Source organism: Giraffa tippelskirchi, chromosome X, assembly GCF_054371585.1.
Source record: "Giraffa tippelskirchi isolate mGirTip1 chromosome X, T2T-mGirTip1v1.2.pri, whole genome shotgun sequence".
NCBI classification, from domain to species: Eukaryota; Metazoa; Chordata; class Mammalia; order Artiodactyla; family Giraffidae; genus Giraffa; species Giraffa tippelskirchi.
In genome coordinates this window covers 90,817,249-90,835,895 of record NC_137289.1, presented here as the reverse complement: position 1 = coordinate 90,835,895, position 18,647 = coordinate 90,817,249, and the positions used below count along the sequence as shown (strand labels likewise).

General features: G+C 38.2%; 1 protein-coding gene across 4 annotated transcripts in view; it reads right to left on the bottom strand.

The window, feature by feature from the left end:
- The window catches only part of OPHN1 (oligophrenin 1), a 658,667-nt gene that overhangs the window by 395,356 nt on the left and 244,664 nt on the right, over positions 1–18,647 (bottom strand). For all 4 annotated transcript variants that reach the window (XM_081567319.1, XM_081567322.1, XM_081567321.1 and 1 more), the window contains exons 6-7: positions 11,626–11,727; positions 2,456–2,566 (exon numbers count right to left, since the gene is read on the bottom strand). In XM_081567319.1, the coding sequence (XP_081423445.1) occupies positions 2,456–2,566; positions 11,626–11,727 (213 nt within the window). The remainder of the gene's footprint in view (positions 1–2,455; positions 2,567–11,625; positions 11,728–18,647) is intronic.

Sequence of the window (18,647 nt, the reverse complement as noted above, 5' to 3'; positions counted from 1 at the left end):
CAACTTTTTTACTCTCCTCTTTCATGTTCATCAAGAGGCTCTTTAGTTCCTCTGCACTTTCTGCCATAAGGGTGGTGTCATCTGCATATTTGAGGTTATTGATATTTCTCCTGGCAATCTTGATTCCAGCTTGTGCTTCATCCAGTCCAGCATTTCCCATGATGTACTCTGCATATAAGTTAAATAAGCAGAGTGACAATATACAGCCTTGACGTACTCCTTTCCTGATTTGGAACCAGTCTGTTGTTCCAAGTCCACTTCTAACTGTTGCTTCTTGACCTGCATTTTTCTGTAAGATGTTATTATGGGAATACTTGAACAAATCTTCTGGCTAACCCAATATATGTATATATACATAAACATATTAAAAACCATGTACAAACTTATGTACTATACACATGTGTATATGTATATATATACATGGTGGTGGTGATGGTTTAGTCACTAATTTGTGACTGAATTTTGTGACCCCATGGACTATAGCCCACCAGTCTCCTCTGTCCATGGGATTTCCCAGACAAGAATATCAGAGTGGATTTCCATTTCCTTCTCTAGGGGATCTTCCTGACCCAGGGATCAATCCCCAGTCTCCTGCATTGCAGGCAGATTCTTCACTGACTGAGCTACCAGGGAAGCCCTAAATATACATACATACATTGAGTTACATATGTGTACATGTACAACATATATATAAATGCACGAGTGTATGTACCACACACACAGTTATGTAGACATCCTTCCTTGTCCTTTTCAAGTTTTTCCATCCCAAGAAATGACACCACCACCTACTTACTTAGTCAGTCAAGCCAAAAAGCAAAGAATCCTGGTTTCTTTCACTCACATCTTAGTCTAATCAATCAGTAAGCCCTGCCAGTTTTGAAAATACATCTCTAATCCAATCATTCTTTTCTATTTCTATTACCACCACCCTAACCCAAAGCAACATTTTCACTTGCCTAGACCACTGGAATAGCCTAACTCTTTTCCTCATTTCCACTGTTGCCTTCTTCCAAGCTATTCTCCACATAACAAAATCAGCTCATGTCATATCCTACTTAATATACACCAGTGATTTTTCTACTACAATTCAGACTAAAATCTAACCCCTTCACCATGCCTACAGGTCCTGTGACTTCTTATCAGATATTATTTCCTGCCAATCTCCTTTTCTCTCATCAGTGATACTCACCATTCTTTACTAACTTAAGGACTTACTAACACTATTAAGGACTTACTAACACCATTCTCACCATTCTTTACTAACTTAAGGACTATGTACATGTGTTTTTTTCTGTGTGTGTGGAAAGTTCTCTTTCCATTATTCACATTGCCTTATCTTTTCTTTCTTTAGATCTCATCTTAAATGACACTTTTAGAGGTCCCCCTTGATCATTTGACCTAAAGTAGCTGTCTGCTCCGGTTCTTTGTTTTAGCCATTACTATAACTCAAATTATTTTATTTATGTGTATCCTTCTTTTCACCCCATGAAAGTGCAATCTTCCCAAAGACAGAAACTGAGTCTGTCTTTTTCACTGTATGATACCCAGTGTTTAGCACAGTGCCTGCATGTAACAGAAGCTCAATAAATGCTTATTGGATAAATGAATAAATACTTGTTTGCAAATATACATATACAGATATATACAACTGTGATCACAGATAACATGTACACAGATATACAAACTTATGTGTAATATGTGTACACACACATGCACATGTGTATACACACCCACACCAACAAGTACATAGGCACAATAGATAGACAAAAGAATATAACAGACACACAGAATTTAGGAGGTAAACACCACAACATTAACAGTGATCATCTCTGTATGGGGGATATGTTGTATTTGTTTTACATATATTAATAAATTTTTCTAGCTTTTTCTGCAACTGTTTTTACATTGTTTTTATAATAAAAAAGAAGGTTGCTAAAAATCAAAATAGTTATCAAACCACAGTACATCATCTTCTATAATATATTAAGGATATTTAATTAGAAAAATTTTCAAAGGATAGAAGTAAAAAAAGAATGGGAAGTCATTGAATGCAAGAAACATGCATTCTTAGAACAGTGTCTGTATATGATGGGTATTTTCAGATAGCTTATGAAAGTGTGAGAGGAAGAAAGGGAGGAGAACAAGGTAAAATGAAGGGTGACAGAAAAATCAAGGAACAAGAGAAAGGAAAGGAGGAAAAGAAATATAATGAAAAATCATAGCTATAGAGAGAAATCGGAGGAAGAAGGAAGGTGGGGAAGAGTGAGGAAGAGTGAGAGAGAGAACATCGGTTAGAGAGCAAGAATAACACAAGCCAGTGTGTTTATTTTTTTCACATTCATTATTAAGCATTGACTATATTCATATTCTTTGAGACTCCAATTTTATAATCAAAGTTCTCTACATTTACTTGACATTTGGTAAATATTTTAGACCATTCATTAATAGAACTTACTGGCTCCACAATATTGAACTTCTTAGACTCTTGAACTTCCTGGATTTGATAAACATAATCAAGGGACGACTCAAAGAAATTGTGCCTCTCCTTGTCCACCTGGAGGTCTGCCTGTAGAAGAAGGGTAATAAATGTCACATATTGGCATAGTCATTCATGCAAGTCAGTGTTTATGGATTCAACAGAATGCTAGGGCTGGAAGAGAAGTATGCTACCAAGCAGTGATCTTATCCCTTTATCTTACAAATAGGGAACATGAAGCCAAGATAGAAAAAGTGACTGATGCAGGATATCCGGTTTCTGGCCTAACAAATAAGAAGCTTGGAAGTTATTGTGCTCATCCTCATACAAGGAAAACCTAAACTGAGAATCAACCACTCTTCTTAGAACCAACAGATCACTGAATTCAAAGGAAAACAACTGTCTCAAAAATTGGATAGACAGTTGAATATGGAAAATCCGAGATTACCAGAGCAGAAGCCGAGAAGCAGAAGCCTGTTGCTGCAACCAGTGTCAGACCTTATTTAAGAATAGATCTCTTAAAAAGTCCAAAGACAATAGGGAAGACAAAACACAAAGATACCAGAGGAGATTTTCGCCTCTAGCAAGAGCAGTTATAGCAAATTAAGCACAGCCTAAATCCTAGTCAGATAAGCATAAAACCACATAATAACATCCTTTTATCTCAGTTCCTTTTACCCAGGGCATCATGTTCAGCATTCAACAAAATGTTACATAGCATACAAAAAAGTGAAATAAACCAACAAACACAGTCTGAAGAACCAGCATCAGTTCAGTTCAGCTCAGTAACTCAGTTCTGTCCAACTCTTTGCGACCCCATGGACTGCAGCACGCCAGGCCTCCCTGTCCATCACCAACTCCCAGAGTTTACTCAAACTCATATCCTTTGAGTCGGTGATGCCATCCAACCACCTCATTCTCTGTCGTCCCCTTCTCCTCTCACCTTCAATCTTTCCCAGCATCAGGGTCTTTTCAAATGAGTCAGCCCTTCGCATCAGGTGGCCAAAGTATTGGAGTTTCAGCTTCAACATCAGTCCTTCCAATGAACACTCAGGACTGATCTCTTTTAGGATGGACCGGTTGGATCTCCTGGCAATCCAAGGGACTCTCAAGAGTCTTCTCCAACACCACAGTTCAAAAGCATCAATTCTTCGGCACTCAGCTTTCTTTATAGTCCAACTCTCACATCCATACATGACTACTGGAAAAACCATAGCCTTGATTAGACGGACCTTTGTTGGCAAAGTAATGTGGGACTTTGATAGTTCTGTGGAGCTCACACAATCTGATTTTACTCACATGGAACACTTCTAAGACAAAAGGAACACTTCTAAGATGTTGGCAAAGTAATGCTATTCTTTGGAACTCTGTATTCAGATGAGTATATCTTTCCTTTTCTCCTTTGCTTTTTGATTCTCTTCTTTTCTCAACTATTTGTAAGGCCTCCTCAGACAACCATTTTGCTCTTTTGCATTTCTTTTTCTTGGGGATGGTTTTGATCACCACCTCCTATACAATGTTATGAACCTCCGTTCATAGTTCTTAGAGTACTCTCTATCAGATCTAATCCCTTGAATCTATTTGTCACTTCCACTGTATAATCGTAAGGGATTTGATTTAGGTCATACCTGAATGGCCTAGTGGTTTTCCCTACTTTTTTCAATTTAAGTCTGAATTTTGCAATACGGAGTTCATGATCTGAGTCACAGTCAGCTTCAGGTCTTCTTTTTTTTCTGACTGTATAGAATTTCTCCATCTTCAGCTGCAAAGAATATAATCAATCTGATTTTGGTATTGACCATCTGGTGATGTCCATGTTTAGAGTCGTCTGTTGTTTTGTTGGAAAAAGGTGTTTGCTATGACCAATGTGTTCTCTTGGCAAAACTTTGTCAGCTTTGCCCTGCTTCATTTTGCACTCCAAGGTCAAAGTTTCCTGTTCCTGCAGGTATCTCTTGACTTCCTACATTTGCATTCCAGTCCCCTACGATGAGAAGGACATCTATTTTGCTGTTAGTTCTAGAAGGTGTGGCAGTTCTTCATAGAACTGCTCTACTTCAGCTTCTTTGGCATTAGTGGTTAGCACATAGATTTGATTACTCTGATCTATGGTTTGCCTTGAAAGCAAACTGAGATCTTTCTATTGTTTTTGAGATTGCACCTAAGTACTGCATTTCGGACTCTTGTGGACTGTGAGGGCTACTCCATTTCTTCTAAGGGATTTTTGCCCACAGTAGTAATAAAATGGTCATCTGAATTAAATGGACCATTCCCATCCACTTTAGTTCACTGATTCCTAAAATGTCGATGTTGACTCTTGCCTTCTCCTGTTTGAACACTTCCAATTTACCTTTATTCCCTTATTCACTACCTTTATGCTAGTGACCTAGCATCCAAGGTTCTTATGCAATATTTCTTTACAACATAGGACTTTACTTTCACCACCAGACACGTGCACAACTGGGCACTGTTTCTGCTTCGGCTCAGCCTCTTCATTCCTTCTGGAGCTATTTCTCTGCTCTTCTCCAGTAGCATATTGGGCACCTACCAACCTGGGGAGTCCATCTTTCATTGTCACATCTTTTTGCCTTTTCATACTATTCATGGGGTTCTCACAGCAAGAGTGCTGAAGTGATTTGCCATTCCTTTCTCCAGTCCACCATGTTTTATCAGTACTCTCCACCATATCCCATCTGTCTTAGGTGTCCCTACACAGCATCACTCATAGTTTCATTGAGTTAGACAAGGTTGCGATCCATGTGATCAGTTTGTTTAGTTTTCTGTGATTGTAGACCTAGTGCAGAACCTAAAATAAAAAACTTACTGTTGGAAAACCTTATAGAAAAAAGTATACCTATTCCTGACCTATCAAATGCAATGCTAGTTATCTTTTTAAATTTTTCAAATTAAGGAATAATTACTTTACAATATTGATTTGCTTTCTGCCATACATCAACATGAATTAGCCATAAGTATACATATGTCCCTGCACTCTTGAACTTCCTTCCCATCTCCCACCCTTTCCTACCCCTCTAGATTGTTACAGACCCCTAGTTTGAGTTCCCTGAGTCATACAGGAAATTTCCAATGGCTATCCATTTTACAAGTCATAGCATACATGCTTTCATGCTACTGTCTCCATTTGTCTTACCCTCTCTTTCCTCCCCTCCACCGTGTCCATACGTCCATCACTATGTCTGTGTCTTCATTTCTGCCCTGCAATTAGGTTCATCAGTACCATCTTTCTAGATATATGTGTGTGTGTGTGTGTGTGTTTAATATATGATATTTGTTTTTCTCTTTCTGACTTAATTCACTCTGTATAATAGGCTCTAGGTTCATTTACCTCATTAGAACTGACTCAAATGCATCCCTTTTTATGGCTGAGTAATATTCCATTGTATATATGTCCCACAGCTTCTTTATCCACTCGTCTGTCAGTGGACATCTAGGTTGCTTCCATGTCCCAGCTAGTGTAAATAGTGCTGCAGTGAAAATTGGGGTACATGCGTCTTTTTCAATTTTGGTTTCCTCATGGTATATGCCTAGAAGTGGTATTGCTGGGTCATATGGTAGTTTTATTCCTAGTTTTATAAGGAATCTCCATACTGTCCTCCATAGTGGCTGTATCAATTTCCATTCCCACCAAGAGTGCAAGAGCATTCCCTTTTCTACACATCCTCCCCAGCACTGGTTTGTGGATTTTTTGATGGTGGGCATTCTGTGTATTGATCTTGTATCCTGTGATACTAAATTTACTGATTAGCTTTACTAATTTTGTTATAGTAACTTTAGGATTTTCTACATACAATATCATGTCATCTGCAAATAGAGTTTTACTTCTTCCTTTCCAATCTCAGTCACCTTTCCAATCTGGATTCCCTTTATTTCTCATTCTTCTCTGATTGCCGTAGTTGGGAATTCCAAAACTATGTTAAATAATAGTGGCGAAAGTAGGCACATTTGTCTTGCTCCTGATCTTAGAGGGAATGCTTTCAGTTTTTCACTATTGAGAATAATGTTTGCTGTGGGTTTGCTGTATATGACCTGTATTATGTTAAGTTCCTTTTATGTCCACTTTTTGAAGAGTTTTATCATAAATGGGTATTGAATTCTGTCAAAGTTTTTCTGCATCTATTGAGATTTTCATATGGATTTTATCTATTTATTAATATGATGTCTCCCATTGATTGACTTGTGTATATTGAAGAATCCTTGCATAACTGGGATAAACCTGACTTGATCATGGTGTATGATATTTTTATCTGTTGTTGAATTCTGTTTGGTAGAATTTTGTTGAGGGTGTTTGCATCTACGTTCATCAGTGATATTGGCCTGTAATTTTCTTTTTTTGTGTGATGTCTTTGTATGGTTGTGGTATCAGGGTGATGGTGACCTCACAGGATGTATTCGGAAGTGTTCCTTTCTCTGCAATTTTTTGGAAGAGTTTTAGAAGAATAGGCATTAGCTCTTCTCTAAATGTTTGACTGAATTCTGTGAAGCCATTTGGCCTTGGGCTTTTGTTTTTTTGGGAGACTTTTTATCACAGTTTCGATTTCAGTGTTTGTGATCGGCTTGTTCATAATTTCTATTTCTTCCTGGTTCAGTCTTGGAAGGCTGAACTTTTCAAAGAATCTATCCATTTCCTCCAGGTTGTTCATATTTGGCATATAGTTGCTCATAATTGTCTCTTATGATCCTTTGTATTTCTGCATTGTCTGTTGTAACTTCTCCTTTTTCATTCCTAATTTTGTTCATTTGATTTTTCTCCCTTTTTTTCCTTGATGAGTCTGGACAATGGTTTGTCAATATTGTTTATGTTCTCAGAGAACCAGCTTTTAGTTTTATTAATCTTTACTATTGTTTCTTTCATTTCTTTTCATTTATTTCTTCTCTGGTCATTATGATTTCTTTCCTTCTACTAACTTTGGGATATTTTGTTATTCTTTTTCCAGCTGTTATTTGAAGTGTAAAGTCAGTTTGTCTACTCAATGTTTTTCTTATTTTTTGAGGTAAGATTGTATTGCTATAAACTTCCTTCTTAGAACTGCTTTTGCTGCATCTCACAGGCTTTGGGTTGTCATATTTTTGCTGTCATTTTTTTCCTAGGAATATTTTAACTTCCCTTCTTCCTTCAGTAACCTATTCATTACTTAGAAACATATTGTTTAATCTCCACGTGTGTGCTTTCACAGTCTTTTTTCTTCTGTAATTGATATCTAGTCTCATAGTGTTGTGGTCAGAAAAGATGCTTGATATGATTTCAATTTTCTTAAATTCACTTAGGCTTGATTTTTGATCCAAGATGTGGTCTATCCTGGAGAATGTTCCATGTTCACTTGAGAAGAAAGTGTATTCTTCTGCATTTGGATGAAATGTCCTGAATATATCAATTAAGCCCATTTTGTCTAAAGTTTCAATTAAGGTTTGTGTTTCCTTATAACTTTTCTTATTTGATGATATGTCCTATGGTGTAAGTAGGGTGTTACAGTCACCTACTATTATTGTGTTACTGTTAATGTCCTCTTTTATGTCTGTTAGAGTTTGCCTTACGTATTGAGGTGTTCCAACGTTGGGTGCATAAATATTTAAAATCTTTATGTCTTCTTGGATTGATCCCTTGATCATTATATAGTGTCCTTTTTTATCTTTTGTAATATTTTTTTTTTATTTTAAAGTCTGTTTTGTCTGATATGAGAATTGCCACTCTGACTTTCTTTTGATTTCCATTTGCATAGAATATCTTTTTCCATCCTCTTACTTTCAGTCTTTATCTGTCACTAGGTCTTACAGTGGGTTTCTTGTAGACATCATATATATGGGTCTTGTTTTTGTATCCATTCAGCCAGTTTGTGTTTATTTGTTGTGGCATTTAATCCATTTACATTTAAAGTAATTATTTTTATATATGTTCTTACTGACATTTTCATAATTGTTTTGGTTTGTTTTTGTAGGTCTCTTCTTTCTCTTGTGTTTCTTGCCTATAGTAATACCTTTAACATTTGTTGTAAAGCTGGTTTGGTGGTGCTAAGCTCACTTAAATTTTGCTTGTCTGTAACACTTTTGATTTCTCTATCAGTTTTGAATAAGATCCTTGTCAGGCAGTGCAATCTTGGTTATAGATTTTTTTTTCTTTCAGTCCTTTAAATATATCCTGCCATTTCCTTCTGGCCTGCAGAGCTTCTGCTGAAAGATCAGCTGTTAATCATATGGGTTTCCCCTTGTACATTACTTGTTCCTTTTCCCTTGCTGCTTTTAATATTTTTTCTTTGTATTTACTATTTGTTAGTTTGATTCGTATGTGTCTTGACATGTTTCTCCTTGGGTTTATCCTGTATGGAACTCTCTGTGCTTCTTGGACTTGATTGACAATTTTTTTTCCCATATTGGGGAAGTTTTTTTTTTAACCATAGCCTTTTCAAAAATTTTCTCAGACCCTTTATTTTTCTCTTCTTCATCTGAGACCACTATAATTAGAATGCTGGTACATTTAACATTGTCCTAGATGTCTCTGAGGTTATCCTTAATTATTCCCATTCCATTCCCTTATTCTGCTCTTCAGCAGTTATTTCCACCATTCTATCTTCCAGCTCACTTATCTGTTCTGCCTCAGTTATCCTACTATTGATTCCTTCCAGAGTACTTTTAATTTCAGTAATTGTGCTATTCATCTGTTTATTTCCTCTAGGTCCTTGTTAATTGTGTTAATGTATTCTTGCATTTTTTCCATTCTATTTTTGAGGCCTTGGTACATCTGTAATATCATTACTTTGAATTATTTTTCAGGTAGTTTGCCTATTTCCTCTTCATTTATTTGGTCTTGTAAAATTCTACCTTGTTCCTTCATTTGTGCTATATTTCTCTGTCTTTTCATTTTTTTCTAACTCAATGTGTTTGAGGTCTTATTTTCCAAAGCTTTATGGTTGTATTTCTTCTTCCTTTTGGGTTTTGCCCTCAAAGGTTAAGGTTGGTCTAATGGTTTGTGTTCCCTTCGTGTTGGGGGTGACTTCTGCCTGCATTTTCTCCCCTCTGATAGGCAGGGTTGTGTGAGGTGGTATATTTTGGAGTGTCTGAGGGAATCCTGTCTGCTCATGATTGTTTTTGTGTTTTTGTCTTGCTTGTTGCTTGGGTGAGGCATCCTGCACTGGGTGCCACCAGCAGCTGGGTGATACTAGGTTTTATACACAGGTGTAGGCCTTCATGGAATTTCTCACTAATTAATACTCCCTGGGATTAGGAGTTCTCTGGCACTCTGAGGTCCTGGATTCAGTACTCCAACTCCAAAGGCTCAGGCCCAATCCCTGGTCAGGGGACTAAGACTTGTGCCTGTGTTCTGGTTGATGGAACTGATCTCATCTCTCTGATGGGTAGCACCATGTCCAGTAGTAGGTTTTGGGGTGTCTATGGGTTCAGTGTGGCTTTGGGCAGCCTGTCTGCTAGTGAGTAATGTTGTGTTTCTGTTTTCTTGAAGGATTAGCATGAGGTATCTGGGCATTGGTACTTGCTGTCCTTTGGGTGGGCTTGGCTTTGGTGTTGAGATGGAGGCCTTTCAGGGGTCTCTCATCTATTAATGTTCCCTAGGGTCAGGTGTACTCTAGTGGTTCAAAGCCTGGGGCTTGCTTCTCTACCTCCGGGGTTCAGGCTCGTTGCCTATTGAAGCTCCAAGACCTTGCAAGCCACACAACGCAAAAAACAAGTTTCCAATACTTGTGGTGAAGGCAATACTCAGTAGCCCAGAATACCAAGTGAAACGTACACCAAAGTCTTCTAATACTTCTAGGAAGGTCTCTGAAACTTGTGGGCAGCATGGAGTCAGTCTCACATCTGGCCTCATTTCAGTTTATAGTTGCTCCTAAAGTTCATAGTTGCTCCTAGAGTCCACAGTCTGTTCCCCAACTGGACACAAGAGAATGAAGGCTGAGGCTCATTAAGGTTCACTTGCTCTCTTGGGCTGAGGAGAGAGGAGGATATGGCAGCCACATATGAGTTGTACACGGGAATGCCTGTGAAAGTAGTAAGCTTTTGGATGCTGTTACAATCGAAGGCAACTTGTGAACTCTCCCAGAGAAACTGGGGTCTAGGGACCCCAGTTCATGGGTCTCTAGGAAGAGCCAAGCTGTTCAAGCTCCCTGCAAGGTGTGGGCAGTAACCTGTGCCAGTTCATGGCCTGGTGCTAGCTGCAACCTCTGGGATTGGGGACGCATCAGCAGTGTTTTGTCTGTTGCTTCCAGCACCTTTCCTGGCTTTGGCAGTGGCAGTCATGTCTAATTCCACAGCCTTGTCAAAGTAGCACTCTCATCACACATCATCATGGCCACCAGCCCCCTATCTGTCCCTGGGATCTTCGTTGGAGCCTTGGCTCCCTGCACCACCACCCCCCCATTCCAGGTTGGGGCTTGTGAGCTGCTTATGGGCTGAGAAGTACTGTTAGGCAGCTTTCTCAGTATTTTGCCTTCTGAGTCGCTGCTGTTGAACAGCATTCTGAGGTTTCACAGCTCCCCCCTTGGTCTCGCCTGTGAGGGGCTTTACAAGTGCCCAGAAACTTTTCCTCCCTCATGACTCCTTCCCTCCCTTGGGGCACAAGCTTCCGACCTGAAGTCCTTTGTCTTTGTGTGTGTGTGTATGTGTGTGTGTGTGTGTGTGTTTATCCTTTGTCCTACCTCATTCTAAGGAGATTTGCTTGCCTTTTTGGAGGTTTGGGGTCTTCTGCTGTCATTTAGAAGTTGTTCTCTAGGACTTGTTCCATATTCTGATGAATTTTTTTTATGTATTTGTGGGGAGGCAGGTGATCTCCCCATCTTACTCCTCCACCATATTCTTCCATGCTACAATACTAGTTTAACTATATATCCTTATCTGGAATCAGAAACTTAGAACTGAAAGGGATCCGTGAGTAGTGCCACTTTTCCTTTGACAGAGAAACTGAAGCCAGGAAAGAAATATCTTATCCAAAGTCACACTGTGAGTTTGTGGAGGAGCTGACTTGAGAACTCAGGAGGCCTGAGACCCTGGCCATGGTTTAATCTGCAAGCACAACCATTATACATGGTTCTCTGATGAGGCAGAGTAAGAGAAAACCCTTGCAATAGGAAGCTGCCATGTACCAAGGCATACCTGGCAATAGAAGGCAGGGACAGGCTTTTTGAACATACCTCTTGTAACTGAGATTCTTTCTTTTTGGAAGACAGATGTAAGTGCCGATCCAGCAAGGAATAAAACCTCTCTCCATCCTTTTCAAATTTCTTTTTCCGCTCCTAGAGGTGGGAGAGAAGGTAAAGAGTAAGATGTGTGTGATTTTAATTCAATATGCTCAGAAATGAGAATTAACAACACAGTGTCAGAAAAGCAAGTCAGAATTTTGCCTCAGCAGTTTCAATTTCTTCAAATATAACCTTGAAAAACTTCACTTATGCAAACGGCAGTTCCTATTGGTATAACTAAAGGCTCTTGGAGCTAATGCTCAGACAATGGCACTTAAATTGCACCTGTATACCAGTTAATTTTTTTTTCGCCTCAATATTTTGCACATGCATTAACTACATTAATTTTTGAAAAGAAGAAGGAACACAGTAGTCAACAGTGAATACGTTAATCTACAATGCATTTAGATAGCCTAATAAAAAGTAAAACATTTCCAAGAAAATTGGAATCTAAGACTGACTCTGTAAGTTCTTTGATACTGCTTAAGTTCTTTCATACTGTTTAAGCATTTCAGTACTACATATTAAAAGATGATGTTAAAGATATGGAAAAATCCTGCAAGGCTTAACTGAAAATCAGAAGTTCAAAAGTCTTATGAGGGATGGAAGACTCAGTTGTTACTTGCGTTAAGCTCTCTGCCTCTTAGCACAACAATTAATAGAAATCACGCAGTCTCCAAAGGAGCACTAAGAATACTAGCTTGTCACAGATTAATGCTGACATCCTACAATCATCTCAGCACCACATTGATAAATTCATGTAAAAGTCTTGTGTTGTCACGTGGGAAATCTAAACTCACTGAGTACCTATAGCGTGCCAAATATTAGATGAGGCAAAGCAAGTGACACACAGGAAAAAAATATACCTCACCCATGGTTTATTTCTAGAGGCAATATATTGCTGGGCAGGAAGCCAGGGAAAAACTGAGTGACCTCTTATCTCTCAAGAATGTGCTTTTTACATAAACTCAAAATGGATTAAAGATCTAAATGTAAGACCAGAAACTATAAAACTCTAAGAGGAAAATATAGGCAGAATACTCGATGACATAAAACAAAGTAAGATTCTCTATGACCTGCCTCCTAGAGAAATGGAAATAAAAACAAAAATAAACAAGTGGGACCTGATTAAACTTAAAAGCTTTTGCCCAGCAAAGGAAAGTGAAGCAAGGTGAAAAGACAACCCTCAGAATGGGAGAAAATAAATGAAACAACTGACAAAGGATTAATCTTCAAAATATACAAGCAGTTCATACAACTCAATACCAGAAAAACAAACAACCCAATCAGAAAGCGGGAAAAAGACCTAAACAGACATTTCTCCAAAGAAGACAGACAGAAGGCTAGCAAACACATGAAAAGATGCTCAACATCGTTCATTATTAGAGAAATGCAAATCAAAACTACAATGAGATATAATCTCACACCAGCCAGAATGGCCATCATCAAAAAGTCTACAAACAATAAATGCTGGAGAGGGTGTGGAGAAAAGGGAACACTCTTGCACTGTTGGCGGGAATGTAAATTGATACAGCCAGTATGGACGATGGTATGGAGATTCCTTAAAAAACTAGGAATAAAACCACCATATGACCCAGCAATCCCACTCCTAGGCATACACCCTGAGGAAACCAAAACTGAAGGAGACACATGTATGCCATTGTTCACTGCAGTACTATTTACAATAGCTAGAACATGGAAGCAACCTAGGTGCCCATTGACAGCTGAATGGATAAAGAAGTTGTGGTATATATACACAATGGAATATTATTTAGCCATAAAAAGGAACACATTTGAATCTGTTCTGATGAGGTGGATGAACCTAGAACGTAGAACCTAGAACAGAGTGAAGTGAGTCAGAAAGAAAAAGATAAACACCGTATTCTAACACATATATACAGAATCTAGAAAAATGGTACTGAAGAATTTACTTACAGGGCAGCAATGGAGAAACAGACATAGAGAATAGACTTATGGACATGGAGAGAGGGGAGCAGAGGGTGAGATGTATGGAAAGAGTAACATGGAAACTTACATTACCATATATAAAATAGATAGCCAATGGGAATTTGCTGTATGGCTCAGGAAACTCAAACAGGAGCTCTGTATCAACCTAGAGGGGTGGGGTGGGGAGGGAGATGGGAGGGAGGTTCAAAAGGAAGGGGATATATGTATACCGATGGCTGATTCATGTTGAGGTTTGACAGAAAACAGCAAAATTCTGTAAAGCAATTATCCTTCAATAAAAAATAAATTAATTTAAAAAAACTAGGAATGAAACCACCATATGACCCAGCAATCCCACTCCTAGGCATATACCCTGAGAAAACCAAAATTGAAAAAGACATATGTATCCCATTGTTCACTGCAGTACTATCATTCAATTAAAAAAAATCAATTAATTAATTTAAAAAAAGAAAAAATAGAGATGATTCATTTGTAAAAAAAAAAAAAAAAAAAGAATGTGCATTTTAACCAGAGGGAAAAAAGTAAGAGAGGAAGCTAACATCAACTGAGGCCTAAATCAGGCCAGGCAGTTTGCTAGGGACTTAAAATCCATATCTCATTAAGTCTTCACAACCCTGAAAAGTACACATTGTAAAGGAAATTAAGGTTCAAAAACGGTGAAGTAACTTGTTGAAGGTTACATAATATGCCAGTCTAATTTATTCCACATTGTCAAATAAAGTTTAGAAAATCATGAAAATACTTTTTTAGGGGGCTTATGAATAATCAAGGAGCCTTGACTATAGGCTTAGCCCCAGCTCAGATACCAAACACAGGAGATAGAGATTTTCATACAAAAAATAGGTAGAGAAAATTGTTCCTCCAGGTGCTGAATCTATTTAAAGTAGCAACTGTTTGAAGAAAGCATGGAAGCCAGAAAATGTCAGTGACTTCTCTAAGAATAGATAAAGTTCTGTGGGTCACTTTCTCCTCCACTTCCATTTTTAAAATTAAAAACTATGAGATAGAATTCATGTATCACAAAATTCACCCTTTTTAAGTAGATAATTCAGCTTTAGTATATCAACAAAGTTGTGCAACTATCACTGTTATCTAATTTCAGTATATTTCCATCACCTCAAAAATAAATCCCATACCTATTAGTAATCATTCCCTGTTTTCCTCTATTTCTCCTCAAAAACCACAACTTAGTTTGTGTCTCTATGAATTTGCCTATTCTAGACATTTCATATAACTGGAATTATACAATATGTTGCCTTTTGTGACTGTTTTCTTACACTTAAAATAATGCTTTCAATGTTTATCCCTATTGTAGCATGTATCAGTACTTCATTCCTTTCTATGGCAAAATAATATTTGACTATATGGCTATATGGCTATACCATATGTTCTCTATGAATTCTTCTATTGATGGACATTTGAGTTATTTCCATTTGAGGGTGGTCATAAATAATGCTGCTATGAATATTCACATACAAGACTTTATGTAGTCATGTTTTCAATTCTTTTGAGCATATACATATGCTCAATGGAATTAGAGTCATATGGGTGACTTTATTTTTAACTTTTTGAGGAAGCATCAAACTGTTTTCCAAAGTTGGTGTATCATTTTACATTCCCCACAACAACGAATGAGAGTTTCAATTTCTCCACATACTCATCAATACCTACTTTTTGACTATACTGAAACCAGTGGTTGTGATACGAAGATGCATTCACTGTGGCTGCATTCACACTGCATTTCCCTAATGACTAACAGCATGAAATGTCTTTTCCTAAGATTACTGACCCTTTGTATATGAAGTTAGCCCTTGAACAACATGGGGGTTAGGCACACAAAACCTCCCTGTAATCAAAAATCTGTGTATAACTTATAGTCCAACCTCCGAACACATGGATCCTCCACATTTACGGTTCCACATTGACAGATTCAACCAACCGATTTTGTAGCACTGTAATATTAAATGTGGAAAAAAATCAACATATAAGCAGACCCATGAAGTTCAAACCAATGTTACTGAAGGGTCAACTATATATTCTTTGGAGAAATGTTTATTGAATTATTTTGCCCATTTTTAAATTGGGTTCAACCTTTATAGTCTCCAAAGATATACAGATGCCCAAAAAGCACATGAAAAGATGTTCAACATCACTAATAATCAGAGGACTGCAAATCAAAGCTACAATGAGGTCTTATCTCATATAGGCCAGAACGGCCATCATCAAAAAATCTATGAACAATATATGCTGGAGAGGGTGTGGAGAAAAAGGAACTCTGCTATACTGTTGGAAATTGGTACAACCACTATGGAGAATACTATGAAGGTTCCTTGCATGCATGTGTGCTCAGTCATTTTAGTCATGTCCAACTCTTTATGAACCTATGGACCCTAGCCCATCAGGCTCTTCTGTCCATGGGATTCTCCAAGCAAGAATACTGGAGTGGGTTGCCATGCCCTCCTCTAAGGGATCTTCCTGATCAAGGAATCGACACCACTTCTTCTGCATCTCCCGCATTGGAGGCAGATTCTCTAACCACTGAGCAATCTGGGAAGCCCATGAAGGTTCCTTAAAAAACTAAATATAGTAACAAACACATGAAAAGATGCTCAACATCACTCATTATTAGAGAAATGCAAATCAAAACCACAATGAGGTATCATTTCACACCAGTCAGAATGGCTGCTATCCAAAAGTCTACAAGCAATAAATGCTGGAGAGGGTGTGGAGAAAAGGGAACCCTCTTACACTGTTGGTGGGAATGCAAACTAGTACAGCCAGTATGGAGAACAGTGTGGAGATTCCTTAAAAAACTGCAAATAGAACTGCCATATGACCCAGCAATCCCACTGCTGGGCATATACACCGAGGAAACCAGAATTGAAAGAGACGCGTGTACCCCAATGTTCATCGCAGCACTGTTTACAATAGCCAGGACATGGAAGCAACCTAGATGTCCATCAGCAGATGAATGGATAAGGAAGCTGTGGTACATATACACAATGGACTATTACTCAGCCATTAAAAAAAAATATATTTGAATCAGTTCTACTGAGATGGATGAAACTGGAGCCCATTATACAGAGTGAAGTAAGCCAGAAAGAAAAACACCAATACAGTATACTAATGCATATATATGGAATTTGAAAGATGGTAACGATAACCCTATATGCGAGACAGAATAAGAGACACAGATGCATGGAACAATTTTATGGACTCTGAGGGAGAAGGTGAGGGTGGGACGTTCTGGGAGAATAGCATTGAAACATGTATATTATCATATGTGAAACAGAACACCATTCCATGTTCGATGCATGTGACAGGGGCTCAGGGCCGGGGCAATGGGATGATCCAGAAGGATGGGATGGGGAGGGAGGTGGGGGGGGGTCCAGGAAGGGGAACACATGTAAACCCATGGCTGATTCATGTCAATGTATGGCAAAAACTATTACAATATTGTAAAGTAATTAGCCCCCAACTAAAATAAATAAATTTATAAAAAAAAAAAAAAAAACTAAAGATAGAGTTACCATGTGCTTGTGTGTGCTCAGTTGTGTCCGACTCTTTGTGACCCCATGGACTGTAGCCTGCCATGCTCCTTTGTCCATGGGATTTTTCCGGCAAGAATACTGAAGTGGGTTGCCATTTCATCCTCCAGGGGATCTTCCCAATCTAGGAACTGAACCCACATCTACCTGTGTCTACTGCATTTCAGGCGGATTTTTTACCCACTGAGCCATCAGAAACAGCAACCATATGATCCAGTAATCCCACTACTGGGCATATATCCGAAAACAAAACCACAATTTGAAAAGATACATGCACCCTGATGTTCATTGTAGCTCTATGTACAACAGCCAGGACATGGAAGAAACCTAAATGTCCATCAACAGAGGAATGAATAAAGATGATGTGGTACATATATACAATGGAATATTCCTCAGCCATAAAACAATGAAATATTGCCCTTTGCAGCAACATATTAATAGATGTACCTAGAGATTATAATACTAAGTGAAGTAAGACAGAAAGAAAAAAACAAATATTATATGATATCACTCATGTGGAATCTAATTTTTAAAAAATGATACAAATGAACTTATTTACAAATAAGTTAGCAGACTTAGCAGATACCAAAAACAAACTTACAGTTATCAAAGGGAAAATATAGTGGGGCCAGGATAAATCAGAATCTTGGAGTGAACACATACAAACTACTATATATAAGATAGATAAGAAACAAGGATCTACTATATAGTACAGAGAACTCTATTCAATATTCCATGATAACCTATATGAGGAAACAATCTAAAAAATAATGAATATACATATGTATATATTGGAGAAGGAAATGACAACCCACTCCAGTATTCTTGCCTAGAGAATCCCGTGGACAGAGGAGCCTGGTGGGCTGCTGTCCATAGGGATGCACAGAGTCAGACACAACTCCAGCAACTTAGCATGAATGCATGCATTGGAGAAGGAAATGGCAACCCACTCCAGTATTCTGGCCTGGAAAATCCCAGGGACAGAGGAGCCTGATGGATGGGTTGCCGTCTATGGGGTCACATAGAGTCAGACACGACTGAAGTGACTTAGCAGCAGCAGCAGTGTGTGTGTGTGTGTATACATACATATAACTGAATCACTTTGCTGTACACCTGAAACTAACACAACATTGTAAATCAACTATACTCCAATAAAATTAAAATATATAAAGGGAGAATTTATTATATACTCTGAATACTAGATGTGCAAGAATTTTATCACATTCTTTGGGCTTTCTAGGCACTTTGTTGGTAGTGTCCTTTGAAGTATAAACATTTTTAAATTTGTGAAGTCTAACTGGCCTATTTTTTCCTTTGGTTACCTGTGTTTTGGGGTAATATGTCAGAAACTTGCCTGATCTAAGGTCATGAAGATTTGCACCTATGTCTTTCTCACCTAGGTGAGAGTTTTATAATTTTCAGTTCTAATTTTTTAACAGTATGATGTAGGGCTCCAAC